Source organism: Oncorhynchus mykiss, chromosome 8 (genome assembly GCF_057628025.1).
Source record: "Oncorhynchus mykiss isolate SJ-2025 chromosome 8, ASM5762802v1, whole genome shotgun sequence".
NCBI lineage: Eukaryota > Metazoa > Chordata > Actinopteri > Salmoniformes > Salmonidae > Oncorhynchus > Oncorhynchus mykiss.
Window position 1 is genome coordinate 28691549 of NC_143029.1, and position 17769 is coordinate 28709317.

Consider the following 17769-nt stretch of genomic DNA (forward strand, 5'->3'; position numbering starts at 1 on the left):
GTCACAGTCTGAGGTCCTGAGCACTCTAGAGCCTGTTTTCATCAAGGATCTCTCTGTACTTTAATCCGTTCATCTTTCCCTCGATCCTGACTAGTCTCCCAGTCTCTGGCTCTAAAATAACATCCACACAGCATGATGCTGCCACCACTGCTTCACCGTAGAGATAGTGCCAGGTTTCCTCCAGACGTGGCGCTTGGCATTCAGTCAAGGTGTTCAATCTGGGTTTCATCAGACCAGAGAATCTTGTTTCTTAAGGTCTGAGAGTCCTTTAGTTGCCTTTTGGCAAACTCCAAGCGCGCTGTCATTTGCCTTTTACTGAGGTGTGGCCATAGAGTAGCCAGATTGGTGGAGTGTTGCAAAGACGGTTGTCTTTCTTGAAGGTTCTCCCATCTCCACAGAATAACTCTAGAGCTCTGTCGGTTCTTGGTCACCTCTCTGACCAAGGCCTTTCTCCCCACGATTGCTCAGTTTGGCCAGGCAGCCAGCTGTGTTCTTGGGGACCTTCAATGGTGCAGACATTTTTTTGGTACCCTTCCCCAGATCTGTGCCTCGACACAATCCTGTCTTGGAGCTCAACGGACAATTCCTTCAACCTCATGGCTTAGTTTTTGCTCTGAGATGCACTGTCAACCATGGGACCCTGAGCAGTTTCCTTCCTGTCCAGCAGCTCAGTTCAGAAGGTCAACTGTATCTTTGTCTTAACTTAACCATGCTTAAAGAGATATTCAATGTCTGATTTGTTATGGTTCCCAATCAACTAATCACTGCCCTTCTTAATTAGGGTTTTGATAAGCTACCTGGTCTTTATAGTTGAAACGGTGCTTGAAATTCAATACTTGACTGAGGGACCTTACTGATGTTGTAAGTATGGGGGTGGCAGAGGAAGAGTTAGTCATTCAAAAATAATGTCAATCCCTATTATTTCACACAGCGTGAGTCCATGTAACTTACTGTGCGATTTGTTAAGCCTAAAGAAAAGGGTTGGATACTTAAGTGACATCTATATTTTAGTTATTAAATTGTTAGTAATTCGATTATTTTGTGTAGATCAATGACAAAAAAAAAAATCAAAATTCAATCTATTTCAATCCCACTTTGTAACAACAAATTCTGAAAAAAACCAAGGGGGGGGGGGGGACTTATGATACCCACTGTACATTCAATAGCCCCTCTCTGTCCCTCTCTGTTGCACACAACACACAACACACTTCCATTCCCCCTGTCACAAGGGGAGTTTTTTTTTACAAAACTAAGTAATGACACAAATCACATTGGCAGTCTATCAGAGTTATGGACATTCTTTATGTATTTTATTGACAGAACAGAATAAGCCAGTGTCCAAACAGCAGCCACCTTACCTCGTGGAAGCCCTCGGCCATTGTGCGTCGCACCGTGATCTCAGGGTCATTACACAGACTGGAGAAGGTGGGGTAAAGCTCCGTCAGGAAGTGGTTGGGGTCAGCGAATAACACCATGGCCTGTAGAAAAAGTGATGTCACAGGGAGTGATAACTTGTTCAAAATTTGTGGAAAACTGAGATACATTTTTTGCCATAATCAAAATGGAATCTTCTACTCCCCAAGGCTAGTATAACCACATAATGCAAGCATCCTTTTATTTACTAAGATTCAGTAGAAACTTTGTAGAACATACACAATAATGCAATTGGCTGGAGTTATCTACAAGTACTAGGAGCAGTAAGTCTTGTATAGTGTGTGTGAACAACACTCTTTTGAATTAAAACAATTCCATACTAAAATGGTGAACAAATGCAATTAACTTTGTGACAGTTTCCCTGATGCTTGCCTTCTCTTTTGAGACAGTTAGCAAGGTTCAACTCTGCAGACAGCTGGGTCGAGTGCATTGGCCCGGGAAACGGGAAGGTACTTACACATTTTTACCCCCTTTTTCTCCCCAGTTTCGTGATTACGATCTTGTCTCATCGCTGCAACTCCCCAACAGACTCAGGAGAGGCGATGGTCGAGTCATGCGTCCTCCAAAACATGACCCGCCAAACCACGCTTCTTAACATCCGCTCGCTTAACCCGGAAGCAAGCTGCACCAATGTGTCGGAGGAAACACTGTTCAACTGACGACCGAACTCAGGCTGCAAGCACTCGGCCCACCACAATGAGTCGCTAGAGCACGATGAGCCCCCGGTCACGACCAGTAATGACACTGCCTGGGATCGAAACCCAGACTATAGTGATGCAGTGCCTTAGACCGCTGCGCCACTCGGGAGGCCTTCGTTTTCATATTCTGTTGCAAAACGTTTTGCTACAGTGTGCCCGAATAACCACGACCTTGAACTGCCACCACAGTTAGTCCCAAATGATACATTATTGAGGGCTTGAGCGAAGCGGGCACACCTAGGCTGCATACCAATTGGCACCCTATTCTCTACATAGTGCACTACTTTTGACCAGAGCTATAGGCCCTTGTCAAACGTAGTGCACTATGTAGGGAATAGGGTGCTATTTGTGATGCACAGACAACTAGCTGGACCAGGGGAGGAGAACTTCCCTGTCTGTGGGAACAAAAGAGCTGTGGACAAGGCCTCTCATCAGGCCTATTGTTACAGGCGTCTCCTCTACCCTCCTGACCCCATTACATGGGCTGTGCGTGTGTGTATGAGTGTATGATGATATGCGTGTGTGTGTGTAACTCTCTAAAGTCCCATGACCGTGGGACAACATTTACTTCCACGTGCTGACAGAATATGACAGAGACACTATATTCAGCAGGTCAGGAGGTGGATCCATGTGCTAAAAATACACACATGCCTGACTCATGAAAACACGTGCAGGTATAGTGCATTCGGAAAATATTCAGACCCCTTGACTTTTTCCACATTTTGTTACGTTGCAGCCTTATTCTAAAATGGGTTAAATAAAAATCCTCATTAATCTACACACCCCATAATGACAAAGCGAAACAGGTTTTTAGAAATGTTTGCTATGAGATTCAAAATTGAGCTCAGCTGCATCCTGTTTCCATTGAACATCTTTCAGATGTTTCTACAACTTGATTGGAGTCCACCTGTGGTAAATTCAATTGATTGGACATGATTTGGAAAGGCATACACTTTTTTCTATAAGGTCGCATAGTTGGCAGTGCATGTCAGAACAAAAACCAAGCCATGAGGTCGAAGGAATTGCCTGTAGAGCTCCGAGACAGGATTGTGTCGAGACACAGCTCTGGGGAAGGGTACCAAAACATTTCTGCACCATTGAAGGTCCCTAAGAACAAAGTGGCCTCCATCATTCTTACAATGGAAGAAGTTTGGAACCGCCCAGCCAAACTGAGCAATCGGGGGAGAAGGGCCTTGGTCAGGGAGGTGCCCAAGAACCTGATGGTCACTCTGACAGAGCTACAGAGTTCCCCTGTGGAGGTGAGAGAAACTTCCAGAAAGACAACCATCTCTGCAGCACTCCACCAATCAGGCCTTTATGGTAAAAGGCACATGTCTCCCAGTCCCTGCAGCTTGAAATTTGCCAAAAGGCACCTAAAGACTCTCAGACCATGACAAACAAGATTCTCTGGTCTGATGAAACCAAGATTGCCAAGCATCATGTCTGGAGGAAACCTGGCACCATCCCTACAGTGAAGCATGGTGGTGGAAGGATCATGCTGTGGGGATGTTTTTCAGCGGCAGGGACTGGGAGACTAGTCAGGATCAAGGAAAAGATGACCGGAGCAAAGTACAGAGATCCTTGATGAAAACCTGCTCCAGAGTGCTCAGCACCTCAGACTGGGGCGAAGGTTCACCTTCAAACAGGCCAATGATCCTAAGCACACAGCCAAGACAATGCAGGAGTGGCTTTGGGACAAGTTTCTGAATGTCCTTCAGTGGCCCAGCCAAAGCCCGGATTTGAACATGATTGAACATCTCAGTAGAGACCTGAAAAAAGCTCTGCAGCGACCCTCCCCATCCAAATTTACAGAGCTTGAGAGAATATGCAGAGAATGGGAGAAACTCTCCAAATATAGGTGTGCCAAGCTTGTAGCGTCATACCCAAGAAGACTCAAGGCTGTAATCGCTGACAAAGGTGCTTCAACAGAGTACTGAGTAAAAGGTCTGAATACTTAAGTAAATGTGATATTTCAGTTTTTTTTTTTTCATACATTTGCAAAAATGTTAACCTGTTTTTGCTTCGTCATTATGGGGTATTGTGTGTAGATTGATGGGGGAAAAAGATTGAATCCATTTTAGAATAAGGCTGTAACGTAACAAAATGAGGAAAAAGTTGAGGGTTCTGAATACTTTCCGAATGTACTGTATACAGTACTGTACACTAGGGCTGTGACGATACCAGTTTCGCTATATTTTTTTCATGGCAAAAATGAAAACACGAAGCAGACCAAACTCTTTGGTCCTTTAAAAACCTGCTGTTTGTAAAATGTTGTGTGCTTTAACTTGGAAAATAAATACATGTGACTCTGGATGACAACATATTGATGCTTGTTTCCAACATTAGGGCTGTTTTTCTAAAGAAGTTAATTATGCTTCATGTTTTCTTTCCTTGCCACGATACAAACGAGTATTGCGATACTGTTTTGTTTTCCGACCCTACTATACACTCTTTACAAAGTCCACAACACATGCACGCCACGTGCATGTGCGTACACACACACACACACACACACACACACACACACACACACACACACACTATTGGCAAGACTATTTCAGTTCTACAATAGTGTATGGTGAGTTAAATAACTGACTATAAGGCACACTATTCCCCTCTATAGACTCAAAAAGTTCAAGCTTTATAAAGCTTTTCAACATTGTAAGGTGTTTGCAACATGTAGCCGCAACACTTGAGACATTTTTATAAAAAACTAAGCCACCAATATGGCAACAATCACCAAGAGTTGACCAGAAGCATTTTCAAACAGAGGCAGAAAGACAGATGGTACAGTTACAGACTTGATTCCTTCAAACGTGCTGCTAGACTTCAGAGACTGTTCAAGAGTGGGAGGGAGGGTTGGTAGGAAACTTGTGTGTGTGTGTTTGCATGCGTATATGTGTGTGTGTTGGTCAGCAGTCACTCACGGGGAAGTTGTAGGCGCAATTGCGTCGCACCAGGGCGTACTTGCTCTCCAGCTCCAGCGGATAGACCTGGTTGTCCGAGTGTCCGTTTTCATGCTGCAGGCCCAGTACACACAGCTTCTTATAGAACTCCAGGAACCACAGGTGCTGCTCCTCTGTGAAAGACGCTGCAGGAGAGAAGAATTAGGACCATATAGGAACAACTCTAGCAGACAGGAATCAGAATCACACAAAGGGACCTGTGTGTGTTTATGTAGCCTGACCTCCCGGTCATGGGTCTCCCGGTTGCGGTCGGCTGCGACACAGCCTGGGATCAAACCCGGGTCTGTAGTGAAGCCTCTAGCACTGCGATGAAGTGCCTTAGACAGCTGCATCACTACTATTTATATTGTTGACAACTTTTACTTTTACTTCACTACATTCAGAAAGAAAATAATTTACTTTTTACTCCATACATTTTCCATGACACCCAACAGGACTTATTACATTTTGAATGCTTAGCAAGACAGGAAAATGATTCAATTCACACACTTAAGAGAACATTCCTGGTCATTCCTACTGCCTCTTATCTGGCGGACTCACAAAACACAAATTCTTCATTTGTAAATTTTGTCTAGGTATTGGACTGTGCCCCGAGCTATCCATAAACAAAAAATGAAAAAGACAAAACCAAATAGGTTATACTTTTACTCAAGTAGTATTTTACTGGGTGACTTTCACTTTAACTTGAGTAATTTTCTATTAAGGTATCTTTACTTTTAATCAAGTAAAACGGACTTGATGGAAAGGTTGCGGCCTATGACGGTGCCAGGTTGAAAGTCACTGAGCTCTTCAGTAAAGCCATCCTACTGCCAATGTTTGTCTATAGAGATTGCATGGCTGTGTGCTCGATTTTATACACCTGTCAGCAACAGGTGTGGCTGAAATAGCCAAATCCACTAATTTGAAAGGGTGTCCATATACTTTTGGCCATGTGTATTACCTCATTTGCAAACTTTAGTACAAAAAGGACTGTATTTAATTTTAAAAAGTATTGTATTTATGTCTACATTCAAGTGGTTCAAAATTCAAAAGGCACTCGCACATCTGAGCTATCTTTTTTCTCTGTGCATGGTAACAGTTGAATAACATGAGAAAAAAGAAGAAGCCCGCACACTGCTCTTGATAGTTTCACTGTTCTTTAAAAAGATGTATCGGCCTCAAGGTCTTGGTCAGAGCTTTGTGATTACATTTTTTTTTTCAATGTGCATCCTTATGTAGACATAGCTCCACCCACATCCATTCCAAATCAAATCAAACTTTATTGGTCACATACACATGGTTAGCAGATGTTAATGCGAGTGTAGCGAAATTCTTGTGCTTCTAGTTTGCAGTAATATCTAACAAGTAAACTAACAATTTCACAACAACTACCGCATACACACAAGTGTAAAGGAATGAATAAGAATATGTACATACACATATATGGATGAGCGATGGCCGTGCGGTATAGGCAAGATGCAGTAGATGGTATAGAGTACAGTGTATACAGTTGAAGTCGGAAATTTACATACACTTAGGTTGGAGTCATTAAAACTTGTTTTTCAACCACTCCACAAATTTCTTGTTAACAAACTAAAGTTTTGGCAAGTTGGTTAGGACATCTACTTTGTGCATGACACAAGTAATTTTTCCAACAATTGTTTACAGATTATTTAACTTATATTGCTGTATCACAACTCCAGTGGGTCAGAAGTTTACATACACTAAGTTGACTATGCCTTTAAACAGCTTGGAAAATTCCAGAGAATGATGTCATGGCTTTAGAAGTTTCTGATAGGCTAATTGACATAATTTGAGTCAATTGGAGGTGTACCTGTGGATGTATTTCAAGGCCTACCTTCAAACTCAGTGCCTCTATGCTTGACATCATGGGAAAATCAAAAGAAATCAGCCAAGACAAGTCTGGTTCATCCTTGGGAGCAATTTCCAAACGCCTGAAGGTACCATGTTCAACTGTACAAACAATAGTACGCAAGTATAAACACCATGGGACCATGCAGTTGTCATACCGTTCAGTAAGGAGATGCGATCTGTCTCCTAGAGATAAATGTACTTTGGTGCGACAAGTGCAAATCAATCCCAGAACAACAGCAAAGGACCTTGTGAAGATGCTGGAGGAAACAGGTACAAAATAATCTATATCCACAGTAAAACGAGTCATATATCGACATGACCTGAAAGGCCGCTCAGCAAGAAAGAAGCAACTGCTCCAAAACCGCCATAAAAAAGCCAGACTACGGCTTGCAACTGCACATGGGGACAAAGATCGTACTTTTTGTAGAAATGTCCTCTGGTCTGATGAAACAAAAATGGAACTGTTTGGCCATAATGACCATCATTATGTTTGGAGGAAAAAGGGGGATGCTTACAAGCCAAAGAACACCATCCCAACAATGAAGCACGGGGGTGGCAGCATCATGTTCAAGATTTCAGTTAGGAAGTTAAAGCTTGGCCATAAATGGGTCTTCCAAATGGACAATGACCCCAAGCATACTTCCAAAGTTGTGGCAAAATGGCTTAAGGACAACAAAGTCAAGGTATTGGAGTGGCCATCACAAAGCCCTGACCTCAATAACATAGAAAAATGGATGGCAGAATTGAAAAGGCGTGTGCGAGCAAGGAGGCCAAGGAGGAATGGGACAAAATTGACCCAACTTATTATGGAAAGCTTGTGGAAGGCCTCCCAAAACTTCAACTGTACATATGAGATGAGTAATGTAGGGTATGTAAACATTATATAACGTGGCATTGTTTAAAGTGACTAGTGATACACTTGTTACATCCAATTTTGAATTGCTAAAGTGGCTAGAGATTGAGTCAGTATGTTGGCAGCAGCCACTCAATGTTAGTGATGGCTGTTTAACAGTCTGATGGCCTTGAGAGAAGCTTTTTTTTCAGCCTCTCGTTCCCAGCTTTGATGCACCTGTACTGACCACGCCTTCTGGATGATAGCGGGGTGAACAGGCAGTGGCTCGGGGGTTGTTGTCCTTGATGATCTTTTTGGCCTTCCTGTGACATCGGGTGGTGTTGGTGTCCTGGGGGGCAGGTAGTTTGCCCCCGGTGATGCGTTGTGCAGACATCACTACCCTCTGGAGAGACTTACGGTTCTGGGCGGAGCAGTTGCCGTACCAGGCGTTGATACAGCCTGACAGGATGCTCTCGATTGTGCACCTGTACAAGTTTGTCAGTGTTTTCGGTGACAATACACATTTCTTCAGCCTCCTGAAGTTGAAGAGGCACTGTTGCGCCTAGGAACTTAAAACTATGCAGAGGAACTTAAAACTTTCCACCTTCTCCACTACTGTCCCGTCGATGTGGATAGGGGGGGTGCTCCCTCTGCTATTTCCTGAAGTCCACGATCATCTCCTAGTTATGTTGAGGATGAGTGTGAGGTTATTTTCCTGACACCACACTCTGAGGGCCCTCATCTCCTCTCTGTAGGCTGTCTCGTCGTTGTTGGTAATCAAGCCTACCACCGTAGTGTCATCTGCAAACTTGATGATTGAGTTGTAGACGTGCATGGCCACGGAGTCAAGGGTGAACAGGGAGTACAGGAGAGGGCTGAGAACACACCCTTGTGGGGCCCGAGTGTTGAGGATCAGCAAGGCGGAGATGTTGTTTCCTACCCTCACCACCTGGGGGCGGCTCGTCAGAAAGTCCAGGACTCAGTTGCACAGGGCGGGGTCGAGACCCAGGGTCACGAGCTTAATGACGAGTTTGGAGAGTACTATGGTGTTAAATGCTGAGGTGTAATCGATGAACAGCTTTCTTACATAGGTATTCCTCTTGTCCAGATGGGTTAGGGCAGTGTGCAGTGTGATTGCGATTGGACCTATTGGGGCGGTAAAGCAAATTGGAGTGGGTCTAGGGTGTCAGGTAGGGTGGATGTGAGATGATCCTTGACTAGTCTCTCAAAGCACTTCCTGATGACAGAAGTGAGTGTTAGCTCAGTTACCTTAGCTTTCTTGGGAACAGGAACAATAGTGGCCATCTTAAAGCATGTGGGAACAGCAGACTGGAATAGGGATTGATTGAATATGTCCGTAAACACACCAGCCAGCTGGTCTGTTCATGCTCTGAGGATGCGGCTAGGGATGCCGTCCGGGCCGGCAGCCTTGCGAGGGTTAACATGTTTAAATGTTTTACTCACGTTGGCCGCAGTGAACGAGAGACTGCAGGTTTTGGTAGCGGGCCGTGTCAGTGGAGCTGTATTGTCCTCAAAGCGAGCAAAGAAGTTGTTTAATTTGTCTGGGAGCAAGACGTCGGTGTCCGCGACGAGGCTGGTTTTCTTTTTGTAATCCGTGATTGACTGTAGACCCTGCCACATACAGTGGGGAGAACAAGTATTTGATACACTGCCGATTTTGCAGGTTTCCCTACTTACAAAGCATGTAGAGGTCTGTAATTTTTATCATAGGTACACTTCAACTGTGAGAGACGGAATCTAAAACAAAAATCCAGAAAATCACATTGTATGATTTTTAAGTAATTAATTTGCATTTTATTGTATGACATAAGTATTTGATACATCAGAAAAGCAGAACTTAATATTTGGTACAGAAACCTTTGTTTGCAATTACAGAGATCATACGTTTCCTGTAGTTCTTGACCAGGTTTGCACACACTGCAGCAGGGATTTTGGCCCACTCCTCCATATAGACCTTCTCCAGATCCTTCAGGTTTTGGGGCTGTCGTTGGGAAATACGGACTTTCAGCTCCCTCCAAACATTTTCTATTGGGTTCAGGTCTGGAGACTGGTTAGGCCACTCCAGGGCCTTGAGATGCTTCTTACGGAGCCACTCCTTAGTTGCTCTGGCTGTATTTTGGGTCGTTGTCATGCTGGAAGACCCAGCCACGACCCATCTTCAATGCTCTTACTGAGGGAAGGAGGTTGTTGGCCAAGATCTCACGATACATGGCCCCATCCATCCTCCCCTCAATACGGTGCAGTCATCCTGTCCCCTTTGCAGAAAAGCATCCCCAAAGAATGATGTTTCCACCTCCATGCTTCACGGTTCGGATGGTGTTCTTGTGGTTGTACTCATCCTTCTTCTTCCTCCAAACACGGCGAGTGGCGTTCAGACCAAAAAGCTCTATTTTTGTCTCATCAGACCACATGAACTTCTTCCATTCCTCCTCTGGATCATCCAGATGGTCATTGGCAAACTTCAGACGGGCCTGGACATGCGCTGGCTTGAGCAGGGGGACCTTGCGTGCGCTGCAGGATTATAATCCATGACGGCGTAGTGTGTTAATAATGGTTTTCTTTGAGACTGTGGTCCCAGCTCTCTTCAGTCTACATTTTATCCCTGATGTCCTTACACAGCTCTCTGTTCTTGGCCATTGTGGAGAGGTTGGAGTCTGTTTGATTGAGTGTGTGGAAAGGTGTCTTTTATACAGGTAACGAGTTCAAACAGGTGCAGTTAATACAGGTAATTCATTTTTCTTAAAGAAAAATTAACAGGTCTGTGAGAGCCGGAATTCTTACTGGTTGGTAGGTGATCAAATACTTATGTCATGCAATAAAACGCAAATTAATTAATAAAAAATCATACAATGTGATTTTCTGGATTTTTGTTTTAGATTCCGTCTCTCACAGTTGTACCTATGATAAAAATTATAGACCTCTACATGCTGTGTAAGTAGGAAAACCTGCAAAATCAGCAGTGTATCAAATACTTGTTCTCCCCACTGTATGTCTCGTGTCTGAGCCGTTGAATTGCGACTCTACTTTGACCCTATACTGACGCTTAGCTTATTTGATCGCCTTGCAGAGGGAATATCTACACTGTTCGTATTCGGTCATGTTTCCGGTCGTCTTGCCATGATTAAAAGCAGTGGTTTGAGCTTTCAATCCACGGTTTCTGGTTGAGGAAGGTTTTAACAGTCACCGTGGGTACAACATCACCGATACACTTGCTAATAAAGTCGCTCACCGGATCAGCGTATTCATCGTATTCATCAATGTTGTTGTCTGAGGCCATCCGGGACATATCCCAGTCCACGTGATCGAAGCAATCTTGAAGTGTGGAATCCGATTGGTCGGACCAGTGTTGAACAGACCTGAGCATGGGCGTTTCCTGTTTTAGTTTCTGTCTATAGGCTGGGAGCAACAAAATGGAGTCGTGGTCAGATTTGCCGAAAGTAGGGTGAGGGATGGCTTTGTATGTGTGCCGAAGTAAGAGAAGCAATGATCCAGAATGCTGCCAGCCCGGGTCGCGCATTCGATATGCTGATCAAATTTAGGGAGCCTTGTTTTCAAATTAGCTTTGTTAAAAACCCCAGCTAAAATACATGCAGCCTCAGGATATATGGTTTCCAGTTTACGTAGAGTCCAATGAAGTTCTTTCAGGGCCGTCGAGTTCTTTCAGGGCCGTCGAGGTGTCTCTGGGGGGGATATACACGGCTGTGATTATAATCGAAGAGAATTCTCTTGGTAGATAATGCGGTTGGCATTTGATTGTAGGGAATTCTAGGTCAGGTGAACAAAAGGACTTGAGTTTCTGTATGTTGTTATGATCACACCACGACTCGTTAATCATAAGGCATACACGCCCGCCCCTCTTCTTACCAGAGCGATGTTTGTTTCTGTTGGCGCGATGCATGAAGAAACCGGGTGGCTGTACCAACTCTGATAACATACCCCAAGTGAGCCATGTTTCCGTGAAACAGAGAATGTTACAATCTCTGATGTCTCTCTGGAAGGCAACCTTTGCTCAAATTTAATCTACCTTGTTGTCAAGAGACTGGACATTGGCGAGTAGTATACTCGGGAGCGGTGAGCGACGTGCTTGTCTACGGAGCCTGACCAGAAGACCGCTCCGTCTGCCCCTTCTGCGGTGCCGTTGTTTAGGGTCGCCTACTGGGATCCGATCCATTGTCCTGGGTGGTGGTCCAAACAGAGGATCCGCTTTGGGGAAGTCATATTCCTGGTCGTAATGTTGGTAAGTTGACATTATATCCAATAGTTCTTCCCGGCTGTATGTAATAAGACTTAAGATTTCCTGGGGTAACAATGTTAGAAATAATACATAAAAATGGTTTAAAAAAATACTGCATAGTTTCCTAAGAACGCGAAGCGAGGCGACCATCTCTGTCGGCAACATCATACGTAGCGCCCATGCATCAAATGGGGTTGGAGTTGAGGGAAAAGAAAAGTGTTACCAAATATAACAATGTGCATTTCATAAATATTCAAATAAAGTGTGTACATAAAACGTAATGAACACGTCTGTAAAACCACATTGATGACATCGACCCATTCAAGTGGTAAAAGTTCATTGTGATATGAATATGGAGAAAAGATACCCTACTAGGGTGTGGTGCCTGGCCTTAAGAGGTCTGAAACCCACCTGAGAGTCCGTGACAGAGCTTGCCATACTGAAATGACAGCGAAGCCAGCACCGCCTCGTCAGCTTTAAAGCACTTTTCACAGAACGTCTTCACCAGCGGAAAGATAACACGCGTCCTGTCGTCTAAAAAGTGAGGGGGAGAGAAGAGAGAAAGACAGTTTGACATGACGGGGCTGCCTCCCAATGCAACGGGCATCTGGCAGAGAGAGGACAATCGAAATTGTCAGCCCTCATACACACAGTGGCCGCATTCCATTCCAAAACAAAGCAATTATTTTCAACTCAATATGACGTTATCTCTCATCATGCGGCCATGGAGTGTTTTCTCTGCCCTGTCAACTTGCCTGGGCAGATCTGAAAGGATCTAGAAGGATGAACATAATAGGTCCGGGACTCCGCGTAGCGAATTTAATGGTTAGGTGGAACCGAATCTGATTGATTATACACTAATCAGTCCATTTTGGATCTGCAATGGTGAGACGTCTAGTATTAAGGGGAAGGTAGCCAGTTTTCAGAATGGAATACGGCCCATGTCCTTGATGGCCCGACACACGTGCAAAAGCCTTGTGAAGAGATAGAAGACTGACAGCTTAGTTGGAGCCAGTTTGCCAACTACTGTAACGAGTATAGTATTTGCATATCAAAGAAACTCTGAGGGTGCAGGGGTGTCTCGGAAGAGTGTCGCTAAGCCAGACAAGTAAGTGTTTCGCACAGACAATGTAGAGACAAGGTTGTGAAGTGCATTGGTTTTAATGAGCCAGGTTCATGTCTGTAGTAGACTCTGGTTCTTGGGAATACCAAGGGTTGCATATTGTTTTTGCAGAGCACAAGCACACCATATACAGTTAATCAAGGGTTTGAGTATTAGTTGAGTAGTGAAATCAGATGTGCTTGTGCAGAGCTAGAACAAAAAATATGCAACCCTAAGATAGATGTTAGGTAAAAAAAAAAATGGATCAATAGGAACATCAAAACCATTGAATAGGAACATTATAACCATATTTTCTGTAAGTGCTTTTATAAAGCTTTTCCAGTCAAAATACTGCTTTGGCTTAAAGACTTTTCCGGAACAATATGAACGTGTGGGCGTCTGTCCTCTCTTGGAACATCAATGAGTAGAAAATTGCCAGCGAACAAGAGCCGCCAGATCGGGAGTAGTGTGGGCTGCTTGCGAGGCACGCTATAGTAAGAAGACAGAAGTGTAAGTTGAATGTGAGAGCAACATGGCCACAGAGATGGCTATGTAGGCTGTACGAGGGTGTAGCACGGCCTGCCACGCAGACAGAAGTATGTGGGCTGAATGACATTACCGTGCCAGCAGTGGAAAAGCCATGTGGGCCGGCTGTGTGAGGGTGCAGGGTAATCACATAGAGTTTGTATGACGTTTGTATGAGGTGGTGAGATTGTAGAAGGTTTTTTGTGTGAGAGGTGAGACTGATTGAGGTGATAAGGTTGTAAGAGTTTTATATGAGGTGATGAGGGTGCATGACATAGGTGATGTGGTGTCATTGTATGAGGTTTCTCACCACTGTCGAACATTTCCAGCAGGTTAATGATGGTGTCGAAGGCGGCCAGGCGCACCGTGCTCCCCTCGTCCCGGGCCAACTCTACGAGCTCAGGCAGCACTGCCGCCTTGGTGTGGTCCAGTCTGAGACACCAGAGGAGAAAGAGGAGACACAATTATATAACAAACACACATTCCCATTAAAGGGATAGTTTGAGTTTCCCCAAAATCAAAGTTCAATCATTTCATTTCTCAGAATGCATGGAAAATGGACTTGTGTGGCAAGAAAAACATGTGTGGTATGAGTAAGATGGCAACAGAGTTCTGTTCACCAACCTCCCTTTGTTTGACCAAACTTTAGGCAAACTTCCGCTTCTACAAGCTAGAAACTTGAACGTGGCTTCTAAAATAACACTATCAAAAATAGACAACCGACTGCTCAGAAACAACCAGGAAGTCACAGCCGGTGATTGTCAAGCAAATAACTGTCGGTCTCACAGCAATTGACCGCTAATTAACATAAACACATTTTGCATCTCCTGGCTTCCACACATAGCCTCAGTCTAATAAAAGTCTAATAAATCCATGTAATATAGCCTACACCTTCCCAATAAATCCATAATTTATTTTAGACAGTTCTAAAGAAGCATATTTCAGAAGAACAGAATAGCATACGCTGGGTTGTCCTTATGTTAGGCCCTGATCTGGCTATGCCAAATGGCTGTGGGCTACACTAGTTCATTTAGTTTGCTTATAAATCCATGCCATTATTTTATAGTATGAAGAATACAATTGAACAAAGCTGAATAAAATATAAATATTTTCTCCAAATGATTTGAGGGAGTGTGCACACGGCTATTATGTGTTGAGCGGTTAACAAAGAAATAGGTATTCCTATATGCTTAATTTAGAGTTAATAACGTAACTTTAGTTGTTCTACGAACATTGGGCTACATGTTTAGATGTTTAATACATTGTAAGGCTGCATGATGAGACTCTAATGAAGATTTGAAAAAAGTTTTGAAAGGCATGAGCTCTGCTACATTTTTTGCGCAGGCGGTACACACTCTGTACACACTCACACAGCTCCCAATCACGTGATCGGGTCTTTCTCACAGAATTCAAGTTAAGACAGACACATCCAAGGTGAATTTTGAAGATATTGGAAGAACTGTCCACATTTACTTTTCGTCAGCCAACAAGATGAGTAGGTCTAACAAACAGGAAAAGCACTAGCCTATGTCAATCCACTATGCACCTATTATATTCTGTGAGAGAAATAAATATTCCAAACAGTCGTGGGATGCGATAGATCCCAAATTAATAAAAAAAAACTAGCATCATAAAAAATGTTTTATGCAAATAGTCAATGAACAGGCAGAGTTCCTCTGTCCAGTGTCTGTGTTATTTTGCCCATCTTAATCTTGTCTTTTTATTGGCCAGTCTGAGATTTGGCTTTTTCTTTGCAACTCTGCCTAAAAGGCCAGCATCCTGGAGTCGCCTCTTCACTGTTGATGTTGAGACTGGTGTTTTGTGGGTAAAAGTTAATGAAGCTGCCAGTTGAGGACTTGTGAGGCATCTGTTTCTCAAACTAGACACTCTAATGTACTTGTCCTTGCTCAGTTGTGCACCGGGGCCTCCCACTCCTCTTTCTAATCTAGTTAAGAGTCAGTTTGCACAGTTCTGTGAAGGGAGTAGTACACACTGTTGTACGAGATCTTCAGTTTCTTGCCAATTTCTCGCATGGAATAGCCTTCATTTCTCAGAACAAGAATAGACTGACAAGTTTCAAAAGAAAGTTATTTGTTCCTGGCCATTTTGAGCCTGTAGTCGAAACCATAAATGCTGATGCTCCAGATACTCAACTAGTCTAAAGAAGGCTAGTTTTATTGCTTCTTTAATCAGAACAAATGTTTTCAGCTGTGCTAACATAATTGCAAAAGGGTTTTCTAATGATCAATTAGCCTTTTAAAATGATAAACTTGGATTAGCTAACACAACGTGCCATTGGAACACAGGAGTAATGGTTGCTGATAATGGGCCTCTGTATGCCTATGTAGATATTCCATTAAAAACCAGCCGTTTCCAACTACAATGGTCATTTACAACATTAACAATGTCTGACACTGTATTTCTGATCAATGTGATGTTATTTTAATGGACAGAATTAGCTTTTCTTTCAAAAACAAGGATATTTCTAAGTGACCCCAAACTTTTGAACGGTAGTGTATATAGGGCAGCAGCCTCTAATGTGCTAGTGATGGCTATTTAACAGTCTGATGGCCTTGAGATAGAAGCTGTTTTTCAGCCTCTCAGTCCCAGCTTTGATGCACCTGTACTGACCATGCCGTCTGGATGAAAACAGGGTGAACAGACAGTGGCTCGGGTGGTTGTTGTCTTTGATAATCTTTTTGGTCTTCCTGTGACATCGGGTGCTGTAAGTGTCCTGGAGGGCAGGTAGTTTGCCCTTGATGATACGTTGGGCACACCGCACCACCCTCTGGAGAGCCCTGCAGTTGCAGGTGGTGCAGTTGCCGTACCAGGCCGTGATACAACCTGACAGGACGCTCTCAATTGTGCATCTGTAAAAGTTTATGAGTGTTTTAGGAGACAAGACACATTTCTTCAGCCTCCTGAGGCACTGTTGCGCCTTCTTCACCACACTGTCTGTGTGGGTGGACCATTTCAGTTTGTCAGTGATGTGTACGCTGGGGAAGATTTTCCACCTTCTCTACTGCAGTCCAGTCGATGTGGATAGTGGGGCGCTCCCTCTGCTGTTTCCTGAAGTTCACAATCAGCTCCTTTGTTTTGTTGACGTTGGGTGAGAGGTTACTTTCCTGGCACCACACTCCCAGGTCCCTCACCTCCTCCCTGTAGTCTGTCTCGTCATTGTTGGTAATCAATGACGAGACATTGATTACCAATGTAATCAACGGGCGCGCCCGTCAGGGAGTCCAGGACCCAGTTGCACAGGGTAGGGTTCAGACCCAGGGCCTCGAACTTAATGATGAGCTTGGAGGGTACTGTGGTGTTGAATGCTGAATTCTATAGTCAATGAACAGCATTCTTACATAGTTATTCCTCTTGTCCAGATGGGATAGGGCAGTGTTCAGTGTCGATGTGGCTCATCGTCTGTGGATCATATATCAGACTATTCTTCATTTAAACGTGTCTTTACATATACTAAATAATATATATACATATATACAGTGCCTTGCGAAAGTATTCGGCCCCCTTGAACTTTGCGACCTTTTGCCACATTTCAGGCTTCAAACATAAAGATATAAAACTGTATTTTTTGTGAAGAATCAACAACAAGTGGGACACAATCATGAAGTGGAACGACATTTATTGGATATTTCAAACTTTTTTAACAAATCAAAAACTGAAAAATTGGGCGTGCAAAATTATTCAGCCCCTTTACTTTCAGTGCAGCAAACTCTCTCCAGAAGTTCAGTGAGGATCTCTGAATGATCCAATGTTGACCTAAATGACTAATGATGATAAATACAATCCACCTGTGTGTAATCAAGTCTCCGTATAAATGCACCTGCACTGTGATAGTCTCAGAGGTCCGTTAAAAGCGCAGAGAGCATCATGAAGAACAAGGAACACACCAGGCAGGTCCGAGATACTGTTGTGAAGAAGTTTAAAGCCGGATTTGGATACAAAAAGATTTCCCAAGCTTTAAACATCCCAAGGAGCACTGTGCAAGCGGTAATATTGAAATGGAAGGAGTATCAGACCACTGCAAATCTACCAAGACCTGGCCGTCCCTCTAAACTTTCAGCTCATACAAGGAGAAGACTGATCAG

The 17769-nt window shown here is 43.7% G+C and overlaps 1 protein-coding gene across 5 annotated transcripts in view; it reads right to left on the reverse strand.

Moving 5' to 3' along the window:
- ppp4r4 (protein phosphatase 4, regulatory subunit 4) overlaps window positions 1–17769 on the reverse strand; it is a 127789-nt gene that overhangs the window by 37541 nt on the left and 72479 nt on the right. For all 5 annotated transcript variants that reach the window (XR_016497715.1, XM_036985226.2, XM_036985225.2 and 2 more), the window contains exons 8-11: window positions 13977–14098; window positions 12451–12573; window positions 5060–5223; window positions 1359–1478 (exon numbers count right to left, since the gene is read on the reverse strand). Coding sequence is in view for 4 of the 5 variants with exons in the window: in XM_036985226.2 (XP_036841121.1) it covers window positions 1359–1478; window positions 5060–5223; window positions 12451–12573; window positions 13977–14098 (529 nt within the window). In the remaining variant the exon portion in view is untranslated. The remainder of the gene's footprint in view (window positions 1–1358; window positions 1479–5059; window positions 5224–12450; window positions 12574–13976; window positions 14099–17769) is intronic.